Below are 13,021 nucleotides of genomic sequence, written 5' to 3'. Positions count from 1 at the left end.
CCTTTCTCCAAAGCTTTGATCGGCTTCCCCACCATGTAATTATTCCATTGAATATAACTAGAAAATGCCATTTTTTCTGATTGAAATCTTCTCTCACACATTAGAGTTATCTCCTTCCTCCCATGCTTGATTTCAGATGCAGAGATGTATGCATATTGGGTATATTATATACATGTTTAGGGCTGGAGGATCAAACCAGATAACACAGATTTTGAGAATTAAAGCAAGCAAACTGCGTATTTTGAAGTAAGTCAGATAAGTTTCACTCACTGCATCTAGTTATCTTGAATCACAGTAACCTTGACCTAATAGCTGAAGAAAAAGGCAAAGCAATGTAAGCATAAATGTCTGAACATTTAAATATCTTTTATCAATAAACATTAGTACTATGCCATGCGTTTGAATCCATGCTTATCCTGAGGAAAACCTGCATTCTATCTTCTGCTTCCTCATACTGCAGCTGGGTCCCATTACAAGGGTAGGACACACCATGGGAAGCATGCCTAAACTTTTTAAGCCCCAAAATGAAAGCTGATCTTCATTAATTAGATGTCTAGATTATGCAGATCGACCGCTGTATTACTATAAATAATGTGGTCAGAAACACTATTATATGGCTTTTTAATACCTCGACCGGGGTAATTGAGCTAAGCCTTAATTACTAAGACATTCTATTAACCACAAAGGCAGGGTTTGGTGTCAGGTCAAAAATCAGATTCAATTGTGACTTTGTGGTCGATGGCAGAGAGAATGTTCTACAACAAAGGGAACTGAGAACACAGGGTGATGTCTTCCTAACATTCAATTCAGGAGAAATTTCATCTCCAGTACACCTTCACAGAGTGCTGCTATGTAATGCAGATAAGTGAAAATATTAACAAGCCAATGATTCATAACTAAGACCCACCATTTAAAACCCATATTCTCTGCCTTTGTGAAAACCATGGAACTGGATGAAGAGAGGAGTCACCTAATTTTAGGTTAAAGTCAATGTAGACAAGGGATTCTGGAATGAAGGTGAAGTCTGGGGATCACACGCCTTCACCCGAATAAGGATCAGCTGTTTTAATAAAAAGGGAGAACACATGACAAAAAGAATGCTCCAAAGGCCACGGTGTGGAAAAGCTTCCAGATCTGGGGATCCAGGTGAATCATGACTTAGCTTATACCAACTTCAACCAAAGTCTTCCCAGGTGGTGCTGAAGTCAGCACTAAAAAAAAGCTCTCACACAGCTGTGATGCAGAGTAATTATCATCTTTGTCTGCTTCACCTTTTTGTACCTGTGTCTTTAACCATCTACATAATGGTGGGGAGGGAAAACACTTCGAGCCGAAATGAAATAAACGACTTCGGTTTATGCCCACACGGACCTTGTCAAGTAGCCAATGACTCGCCCTTTCATTGTGAGTGACTAATATCAATGCTGGCTCTAAAGAAAGACACTTTTCATAATCGCCCAACAATCTGCTAAGTGAAAACATATGGATAGGCTTAGGCAAAGCCTGCCAGGGGTCTTTGCTGAATGGAAAACAGGTGCTCTCATTCTGTGCCACGTAATACCCCATTTACCCCCAAGTCCAAAGGTTAGAGGACTAATAGCTGCCTTGTGGTAATCAGGGAAAGCCAAGAAACTAGCCCTGGTGAAACATCTGGGACATATTTTACATACTTGCAACATATGCTTCAGGTTCAATTAAAGTGAGGCTTTGGCACATTTATTAATCTTTTTTACTTTTATCCTATAAGAGGACTCACTGACCTGACCCCACTATTATACCATATGAGAAAACAGAGAAATAATGAGAGCTAGAGGTCAGTACCTGCTCATATGGCAAAAAACACATTTGTTTTCTCCTGAAATTCCATTACGCATGACTCTACACACAAACTTTAAACAGAAGAACCAATGAATTTTTTAAGTAGGCAAATTACCCTTCTCCCAATCAGACATACTGATAGCCAAGACTTAACAACCTTTACCACTGTGACAGCCAGTCCAGAGACGGAAGCTACTAAATGGGAAGGCGAAAGATCCTTTCATATTTCCATTGCTTATAGGAAAAACTTTATATTTTAACACATCCACTCTAGGAGTCTTCCATTATGCAGACCCCTAAAAGTCTTTTGCAAATTATTATACTTGAGATTTTCCTTTTTTTTTTGTTCAGATACGATTTTTATGCTATCAATTCCATTATGAGTAGAAAAGAAAAGCCTCCTTATAGATCACTTGAATAAAGAGTCGGATTTATGAAAATCAGCTCACCATCTTTTCATATGGAAAACACACTGTTTGCCAGCACCCTGTGCGCAAGAATACAGCTGAATTCACACAGTAATTTAAGCACTCACTTTCAATCACCTTCGGTAACTAGATCTGAAAATGTGTTAGAACCCGGGTGTCAGTTTCAGACACCTAAACACTAGATTACAATAGATGCCACTTTAGAGGCTTGGAGCTCTTTCCACCTGGCATGTTCCACTTGACATCTAGGTTCTGGTGAGCTGGTTAACCAGGTGCGTTATTCGCTCCCCACTCCTAACATCCTCTCTATTAAAAAATGACCATCAAGCGGAGATGAGTGGTTTGGAGTATCAACAAACTGGCTTAAAAAAAAAAAAAAAGAAAAAAAAAAAAAACTCAGGTTGACCTCAAGCAGGGACACTGAAGTACTAGACTACACTAAGGGTTTCCATTTATTAACATTTTGGAGGGAACGCCTGCTGCTGGAATGAATCTTTATGGTAGCTTTAATAATAAAGCAGCAACAAGCAAGGGAAAATGGCTATAAATGGATGGCAGCTCAGTGTTTATCAGCAGAGAAATGATGATTCAGAGCTGGCATGTTGAGTTAAAATACAAGCTCTCTACAGCTCTACAACTGACCTTAACAATAAATCACCTCATTTATTGCCAGAAGTGTATGTTCATGTTCTTTAACATTAAAAACAAGCACATATGTGTTTTTGTAGAAAGGAGATTTTGTTAGTGTATGTTTGGTGATGTCGCTAATGACTAAATGATGTACAGAAGGAGAATTTCACCTAAAAGCTCTATCAATTTCAAAATGTTTGGAATGGTATTAGAAGGCAGAAAGTGTGTATGTGTGTGTCTATGTTTTCATTTTCCTTCTAGCCTTGAATATTAGGCAAGAAAAAAAATCATTTGGGAGTTTGACTCCCACAGTTTGTGATTTTTTTTTTTTTAAATTACATTTCTAATGCTTGGTTCCAGCATGCAAATTCTTACACCAGGATATAACTGTACATCTCTACTAGAATCAAAGGTCAAGGGCATAAATTAAGATACACGATTGTTCTCCTTTATTAAAAAAAAATAAAAAATTAAAAAAAAATCACTTCTTTACTATAAGAACTCTGGTTCCAGTGAAAGTCAAAATCTAGTTTTATACACTAAACAATTTGGGAATAATGAAAAAGGAGTGATATTCTCTTTTCCTTCCCAATCTCACTCTAGCTCTTGTAAGATTTTTTGATCTAGAAATGCTCAAGGATTTCGATAAATCAGCATCGCTCTTTCTTGTCATAAAAAGCCTTTCTTCTCACCCCAGACACAACTACAGTCATACCAGATCATTCTAATTTGTCTTCCCAGGGGACAACCATACCAAGAAATCCCAGAAACTACTGGGTTTTTTGTTTGTTTGTTTGTTTTTTGTTTTTTTACTGTGGTCACCATTCCCATGCCAACCAGTGATCAGAAAACAATCTCTCAGCAAGCTTTCCCAACCAAGGAGCCATAGAGTCATTCCAAGTCAAGCCTAGGCAAGGGCTCTGAACACTGGGATTATTTAAATGCCCTCCTCCCCACACACGTGTGTTCTTTCGCTGCACAATTCCTGGAAAATTACAGATGACAATATTCATGTTCAACTTAAGCAGGCTGCTCTTTTTTTCCCTTCTCCCTTCCTCCGAAGTGTAGCCCGATTTGTAATACTCAAGATAGGACAAATTTTTGCCCTTCAAAAACAGTTGTCACTGCTGTTATCTTCACGAGAGCTATCAAGTTCCAGACAAGCTGAATTATTTTTTTTTTTGTTCCTGGCAGAAAAATATTTGACCCAGCACTGGACAAAAGCGAAGAGGATTTATAGCCGTCTCTCCTTCTATGCAACATGCAGTGGCATTGTTAGGATGATAAACAGCACTGTCCAATTTTCTGGACTCAAACACTTCAACTCCCTTTTTAACTGTCTGTGAAAACAGTGTCATGTCTACATTTCCCCATCCCCTGGTACCCAAGTGCTGGGAAAGATAATTACCTTGTCATCTTTGTCATCTTCTTCTTCCTCGTCCTCCAGCATGTCCTCCACTACCTGCAGACAGAAACAGAAGTCATTTTTGTGCTCTTAAAGCAGAGAATTTTGTTCTGTCATTTTCAACCTTTTGGAAATGAAAACTTCATTAACATTTGAAACAGATGCACAGAGAGGGAACATTTGATCTAGAGATAGGGATTAGGAAAATGCAATGACTGTAATTGATTAATACCAGGGAACTGAATCCCAGTCAGGGGAACCCTACTTGTGGGAGATGTTGTGTGACAACCTAAAGAACCTGAAATATGCATCAGGTAAACTAACATTAATTTCAGAGATGCTTTCAATCAGGAGATTTCCTTTTTACCTACTCCACTTTCTGTATTAATCAGACACTTTAAGTTCAGAATCAGATAACTAAGCAGAAAACAGCTCTGTTATTTCTGATTTACTTTTCACCAAACTCTAAGCTAAAGTAATTTCCTCGTCACTGATTTATGCCGGTGGCCTATGGCATTAAACTAATAGCTTTCATGGCTGAAATTCTACTTATTTTTAAATTTTTATTGAATAAATTTGATACATAACATTGGTTAAGTCAAGTATACTATGAGTTACTTGGATACATTTATATATTGTAAAATGATTGCTAATGTGGCAATATTTTATCTTATTACATAATTAAAAGTACACCATTTTCTATGTTCATTACACTGTGCATCAGATCTCTATGGCTTATTTACTATCTGTCCTGTGTGTGTATGCTATCCCTACCCTCCATCCCCCTTGGTGACTGCCTTATTGCTATTTTTTATCATTTAACTTTTTTTTAGAATCCATAAATAAGTGATATCATATAGTACTACACTTAACTCTGACTCGTCTTGCTTTTAATGAGTTCAAGGTCCAACCATGATGTCACAAAAGGGACACTACCTTCCTTCCTTTTAATGGAGTAATATTCTGTGTATATATACCATATCCTTTTTTTTTTAAGATTTTATTTATTAATTTGACAGAGAGAAATCACAAGTAGATGGAGAGGCAGCCAGAGAGAGAGAGAGAGGGAAGCAGGCTCCCTGCTGAGCAGAGAGCCCGATGCGGGACTTGATCCCAGGACCCTGAGATCATGACCTGAGCCGAAGGCAGCGGCTTAACCCACTGAGCCACCCAGGTGCCCCTACCATATCCTTTTCAACCGTTCATCCACTGATGGGCATTTGGGTTGTTTCCATATGTTGGCTTTTGTGACTAATACTGTGGCAAACATGGGAGTGCAGGTAACTTTTCTACACCCTGTTTTCGTTTCTTCTGGGTATATACCCAGAAGTGTAATTGTTCAATCATAGGGCAGATCTGTTTGTATTTTGGGGGGAACCTCCATATTCTTTTCCATAGTGTCTGGACCAATTTGCGTTTCCGCCAACCATATGGGTTCTCTAGTCACCGCTCTCTATTCACCATTCTCAGCACCACTTATTGTCTGTTCCTGACGACAGCCATTCTAACAGATGTTAGCTAACTCAGTGGTCCACTGATACAGAGGTGACACGGCATTGTGGTTCTGACTTGCATTTCCTGGATACTAGTGATGTTAAGCATAAATCCATCTATCTGTCGGCCATTTCTTTTTTTTTTTTTTTTTTAAACATTTTGTTTATTTATTTGACAGAGAGAGATCACAGGAGGCAGAGAGGCAGGCAGAGAGAGAGGAGGAAGCAGGCTCCCCGCTGAGCAGAGAGCCCGATGCAGGGCTCGATCCCAGGACCCTGAGATCATGACCCGAGCCGAAGGCAACGGCTTAACCCACTGAGCCACCCAGGCACCCCTGTCGGCCATTTCTATATCCTCTGTAGAAAATTGTTTAGTTCTTCTGCTATTTTTAAATTGGATTGCTTTTTTTGTTAGGGAGTTGACTGAATTCTGTAGATATTTTGGATGTTAACCCTGTATCTGAGAGATGGTTTGCAAAAATTTTCTCCCATTCTGCAGGTTGTCTTTTTATTAATTGTTTGTTTTGCTGTGCAGAAGCTTTTGAGTTTGATGTGGTCCCATTCGTTAATTTTTTCTTTTGTCATTTGTGGTTTTGGTGCAACCAAGGCTCAAGTTTCAATTCTTGTGGATAAATGTCAACTTTTGACTATCTCTGTATTACTTCTTTTTCTTCCTTTTTTATTTTGTGAATTGCCAGAGACTCTAATTTTAACTCTCTGATTTTACACAAGGGTTACATTATGAGAATGGACACTGAAAATTAGAAATGTATTCAGTAATCTAATGTATGTAATATGTATATATAATCCAGGTAGATGGGTATGCATGAATGTATTTTTTAATGACTCCTAGTGTACTTACTTCAGCATAATGGAATAGTCATTTTGGATTTGCTCAATAATTTACCCTTTCCTTGATTACTGTGTCACTGTGGCATTACAAATGGGAGCTCCCCTGTTTCAGGTGTTTTACTATGGTTTTATACACCTTCTCTCTCTCTCTCCCTCTCTCTCTCTCTCTCCATAGAAACCAAACATTTAAAAAAACTTTGGGGAGGGTTGCTCTTCAGCTAAGTGCCAACTTCTGATTGCATTGATGCCATTTCATATAATTTCTAATTCTTGTGGTGCTTTTCTTTTTTTATCCAGTCTGTATCTTTATTTCTGAATAAACTTGATAGAATCATGGTTATTAAATATTTTTAAATCTTTCTCCCCAAGCTCATAACTTTAAAAGATAGAGACAGTGAGTGCTGCTTTCATGTGGCTTATGATACAGACGGGAATATGTTATGAGTGAAAACTTCAATAGCTAAGACTGTGTTATGCAAAGAGCTACACAAACTGAGATAACATGTCGGGACTCTTGGTGATCTAATAATTGTTCTCAAATATTCGAAAAGCATTAGCCTACTTAAAAGAATAGCCCAAACGCAAGCCTCCTTTTCTCATAAACCAATATAGAACCAAAAACATCTGTGAGATGTTCCTGTGAGATTGTTCCTAATTTAATGTCATACTTTAAATCTTCTATTACATGGTAGAATTTTGTGGTCTTTGCTTTGGACATTCAGCATTTCAAAAGAACCATAGTAGCACAATGTGCTGTTTCCAATATCTGGTGAGAGTTTACACTTATTCTGAAGGCATATAAAGCAATTCAGCCTCAGCAAGAAAGAAGGACTCTTAACATTCTCTCTAACACTATTCAGCAACTCTCTAAGCATTTACTGTTAAGCCCCTTGGCCAAGAAACACAGTGCTAGGTACTGTGGGAATACAAAGATGAATAACACAGATATTTCATCTATACTCATGTCAGCCCTCAAGAGGATTATAATTCAGTAAAATTTAAATGGAGACTATAAGCTAATCTTTCACGTTGGCTTTTAATTTCCTGAAAATTTGAAGTATTTGGAAGTATATAGACAATAATAGCAATAACATATAATCACAGTGCTCTATACCAGGCAATTCCAAACGGGGCCATTTTTGATGGAGGTTTCAATGGGAGAAGCAGCCACAGTATTTCAGTACTTTGTATTTCTTCAAAAGCATTCACCTAACACAGCAAATGGCTGAAACAGAATGCAAACCCAGACAGTGGGACAACTCAGAGATGGCTCTCACTCCCTGCCCAGTTCTTGGGGGTCGGGAGTGAGGGGTGGGGAGGGAAGAATTCACCCAACTCTCCTAAGTTTTGTTTAAATGATTATAATTTTGTATCTCTACTAAGATGACAGATTTAGATTAAGTAATTTGTTAGGTTGGTCATTATGATCCATTTTATTTTTCAGATAAAAGTTGTATATATGGGAGGTATAAAACAGATAATTTTGTTAAGTAATGTTTTACTAAAATTACCTGCACAAAGTCATTTATCGAATATGTCGAAGAAAAAGAAACAAATACTACAAGTATACTTTTACTCCCATGCATAAATTCGAACAATGTTTTTGCTGGTTATGATTAAAAATGTATTGGGGCGCCTGGGTGGCTCAGTGGGTTAAGCCTCTGCCTTCAGTCAGGTCATGATCTCAGGGTCCTGGGATTGAGCCCCACATCGGGCTCTCTGCTTGGCAGGGGGCCTGCTTCTCCTCTTTCTCTCTGCCTGCCTCTCTGTCTACTTGTGATCTCTGCCTGTCAAATAAATAAATAAAAATAAACAAATGTATTGCATGCTTCTCCTCTTCAATACTTATGATCGTGCCGCAGGTGCTAGGAAGCAAGAAGGGTGTTGGATTCTGCCTAGCAGATTGCAAGGTGCATAATAGGTGTTCCAGAACTATTTGTTGATAGAGTGAACAGATGAAAGCATCATCTATTCTTCAGAGCCCTCAACAAGATCGGGAAGGAAGTGAACTAGTTTGCAGAACTGAATTAGCTTATCTGGAAAGACATATACTTAATCAGGGATGCAGATTAATAAAAGCAAATTTTCAAAATGCCTTCCAATATATGCCCAGAAACAGAAAGCATACCCATTTAACCTTTAAGATTTGGAGATTTCTACTTCCTCCAAGTTAATTTTCTACAAATCCAAAATATCATCGAAACAGCAAACAAGCCAATAGCTTCATTTACACATTTTCCAAATCAGCTGCGGATCTCATGTTTGAGAACGACTCAAAGAGGTCTACAGAATCAGGCTCTTCATTTGCGAAACCCAAACTGTTCTTCCCCTGCACAAGTGGGTAATTGGCTACGCACAATTGCTCTACAAATGTGCAGCCAGAACCACCCAATACAACCATTTGCTCTTACATTTGGCAGAAAAGTGTTGTGTTAGCTAGAGGCCGTTGTGTTGTGTTTTAGCGCTCTAGCGAGGGCTTTTCCCCTCCTCCAGTGCCTTTTTAATGTTACATCATAAACATCTACAAGTGAGGATTTATAATACAGATGCTTTCCTACGGATGTTTTGAAGCTGCTTCAGAATGTATCCCACTACCACGTTTCGTTCAGGTGGGGTTTAAAGTGCTCTGGAAACAGGAGATAATAGCACCTATCCCACAGTGTTGATTAAGGACCCAGTGAAATAGTGTATAAAGTACTTAACACAGTTCTCGTATCAAAATAAATGTTCAAAAAGGTTAGCTATTAGTGAGAAGAAAACTAACATGAATTTAATGATATTTTAAACATTATTTTTTAAAAGATTTTTAAAATTTATTGGACAGGGAAAGAGAGTACAAGCAATGGAAGTGACAGGTGGAGGGAGAGGGAGCCTGATGTGGGGCTCGAACCCAGGGCCCTGGGATCATGACCTGAGCTGAAGACAGATGCTTAACTGACTGAGCCACCCAGGTGCCCCTTCAACATACATTTTTTAAAAATTATATTATTCTTTTTGTCCTGGGCAAAATATTCAGTGTTCTTTAGGACATATAAAATTCCAATTCATGTTTCACAGTCACCAAGAAACACATAAATGGACACAGGTAGAGGCGTGGATCAAGACCCTCCTTTAAAATGATAATGATTTCACTACTTTGCAGGCTTTAAGGGACCAAAGCAATGGATGGCTATGAAGGCAAGAGTGTTTCAGAAGTGGGGCTGTGCTTGAAGACATGAGCCCTGGCCAAATTCAATGAATACAGAAACTGCAACTAAGGTGTTAAAAACAAACTGAACGTATCCCTGAAGTGCATTTAGTGACTTCAAGAAACTGCAACCTCTCCCAGAGAACTCACGTAACACCTACCATGTAGAAAGAGAGTGGAGGAGTTTAATACCTAACAAAGAAAAACAAAATAAAGGAGTCCTGTCTCAAACTCCAGCTCTTTCCTCTTCAATAAAACCACATAAAGACTACATAGTTTTGTTTTCAAGTATATGAAGTCAAACTGACCAAACATTTGTCAACAATAACTTAATAACACATATGCAGAATTTCCTTGAAGAAAACAAAAATAAGTGTTGAAAAAAATGCATGTGTTAGAAAAGATACATTTCTCCAAAGTTGTGTTTTTCTTTTCTTTTTTCTTTCCCTTTTCTTGAGGGGGGAATCTCTCAGTTTGGCTCTAGAATTCTCTTTCCAAATTATGCTTTCTGATACCTTGCTTGAAAGCAAGTAGTATTAATCAAACAAAGGAAGGGCACTAGGGAAATCAGAAAGATGTAATGCAAGCAGTTAAAAGTGACATGACCTTCTGTAATGTCGCTCGTCGCAGACTTCTATGCCACACACTGGAGGAAGGTCTTGAAAGAAACGGATTCTTGGTACTATTCCTTGAATATAATACTAATAAAGATGACATTTTTAAAAACACACGGAGACAGCCCCAAATGCAGCCTGCCAGCTACATTACAGCTAAAGAATAAGCAGATAACATTATTTTAAAAAGTGTAATATTTCTTCTTCCATAGTCCCTATTTGCTGAGCATTTGTCATTAACATATAAAATAGAGTATGTGGCTATACTTTTTAAAAAAATACATTTTCAAATGGAGCCAAACTCATCTGTAGAATCTGTATATTATATAGTCGCCCAGGAGCTCTTTTCGTATTATGACTTTTAATTATAATTCAACACAACTTAAATGTCTTATGATTTGCAAGGAAATACAATTTTATTTGGCTGAAAATATTAATAATGGTGTTGGTAATCTGAATACAAGTACAACATGTTTAATAGTACTGCCCCAGACAATGATGTATAACGGAGGGGACCTGAGGATGCAGAATAGAACACCAAGACAGTGAAGGGATGAGAAAAGGCAGACTCAGGTAAACTTCATTGTTAAAGTCCTCATGGGGTAGTGAATACTGATTACTGCTTTTTAATGCCACATTAGGGGGTGTGTCTTAAAACAAAGTGACCAAAGGGAGTTAAAAGGCCTACCAATTAATTGTTAAAACACTTTGTATTTTGAGTTGCCCAGGAATAAGGTCCTCCACTTACTACTCTTCAAAGAAAAAGGAACCGAGAAAGAATCCTGGTCATGTCACCCTTGTAAGATAAGGACTGAGTACCACAAAGCCAGAAACTCCCCAAGCCAAAGCTGAGACAAACCAGTTTCTCTCATATGTTTACTTTTTTCCTTGGAAATAATCTTTGAATATAATAGATGTTTTGCTATGTTCAGAATGAATAGCTGCACAATTCAAATTGCTTTACTCAAACACGGTCTATAAAAAAGCAACACATTTAAATTAAAGAAGAAATCACTGCTGTCCAGATGTGCAACTGCATGTTAAAAAATTAAAGAAAGAAAATTGTCACAAAAGAAAGAAGTTTCATATTTAATTTCATATTCATAGAACATCCAAATGTGTACAGATGCTTATATTTGGACACATTACAAACTAAATGCCTATTTCCACCCTAGAGATACAGAGGAATTTGGAGAGAGCAGAATTCTTCAACATGGTCTGGAGTTCATTTATACCATTTTGTGTGTGCATAAACCAAGCAAAGCATGCATTTGTGTGCCAGTGAATTTATTACATGTGTAAATATCATATGAAATTATTGGAAGCCAATGGATTGAGAAGATGCTTATAAACACTCTGACTCTTTTGGATGGCTGAAAAGAACCAGAGCTGACCTCTGGTCCACCAAAGTCAGCTAAAGTGCCAAATAAAACGTGCCTGCTTCTCACAAAATTTTTGAGAAGGAACTTTTGCAAAATGAACGGCACAATTAAGCTGTACATATAATTTACACCACGTTTGGAAGAATAATAAGACTCATAAACAGGTCTGGGATACACTGTTTCATCCAGTATATCTCAAAAGCAACTGGATGTATGATGGCTGCTTAGTTTGATTCACGCTATTAAGGATTTGACCTTGGCGTATTTCAGCTACAGTAGTCATCAAGATAACTGAACCACTAGATGTAATAATAATTAGTGTGATAGGCTTGCCAGTGAGGTTGAATATATTGCAACACAAAAGAAGGCAGACTAAAAAGAAAAGCATTATTACTTACTGCTAAAAGACTTCCTGATTTTTACAGAGACACTCAAATACAATTATTTCTTCTCGCAGAACGCATTTCCTTGGCTCATTCTGGGAAGTGCCATGTTGTAATTTAGTCTGATTCTTAATAGGAAATGTGGCTTTAATGTGGCTATCAGATGACTTTTGATGCATGCCACTGATTACATACAGCCTGTATTCTGCATCATCAACAACAACATTCTTATTTGCAGTATAATATGCTTTGCTGTAAGGTGCAAGGGCATTAAATTTACTTTGCTGGCCAAGAAGATGTAACCTTTTATTTTTTTTAAGTGTCAGCTTAATATGCAGAAAACCTCTTCCATTATAAAAGACTAAATATAATATAAATTCTATAATCAGTATAAGCATCTGAAATGAATTTCTTTTCATATTTCCCTCTGAGTATTTTTAAATGTTCATTCTTACACTTACACAAAGCCCTGGGAACAGAATTCTAGTGTTTATTTGAACTATGTCTCCATCTAAAGGCTTCCCCATGTATTTTATTTTCGCTGGCAGGGAAAATTCTGAGCTTGGTGTCTTTAGGATATCGCATATTAATTTGAGCAGGGAAAAATAGGTCAACTGTTAACCTACAATGTGCTTTCCGAATAATAATGCTTTTTTGAAACTATTTTTTGGTCATGTTAGAAAAAAAATATATACAAAAAGCCAAAAAGAAAAGGAAAAAAAAACCCACAAACTGAAAACACTAGAGTTGTTTAATGTGCTTTGCAAAGTGAGATTAAAAGATAACTAGACTTGCCACGAATGGATGTTATAAAATTTAGTATTTTCAA

At 37.5% G+C, this 13,021-nt stretch overlaps 1 protein-coding gene across 10 annotated transcripts in view; it reads right to left on the bottom strand.

Annotated features, from left to right (window-relative positions):
- MCTP1 (multiple C2 and transmembrane domain containing 1) overlaps nt 1-13,021 on the bottom strand; it is a 526,997-nt gene that overhangs the window by 69,350 nt on the left and 444,626 nt on the right. For all 10 annotated transcript variants that reach the window (XR_006605000.1, XM_013044488.2, XM_013044487.2 and 7 more), the window contains one exon: nt 4,285-4,338. Coding sequence is in view for 9 of the 10 variants with exons in the window: in XM_013044488.2 (XP_012899942.1) it covers nt 4,285-4,338 (54 nt within the window). In the remaining variant the exon portion in view is untranslated. The remainder of the gene's footprint in view (nt 1-4,284; nt 4,339-13,021) is intronic.

The sequence above is a fragment of the Mustela putorius genome, unplaced genomic scaffold (assembly GCF_011764305.1).
Source record: "Mustela putorius furo isolate JIRA1106 unplaced genomic scaffold, ASM1176430v1.1 tig00537350_pilon_pilon_pilon, whole genome shotgun sequence".
NCBI classification, from domain to species: Eukaryota; Metazoa; Chordata; class Mammalia; order Carnivora; family Mustelidae; genus Mustela; species Mustela putorius.
This window is presented reverse-complemented; position numbering and strand designations above follow the sequence as displayed.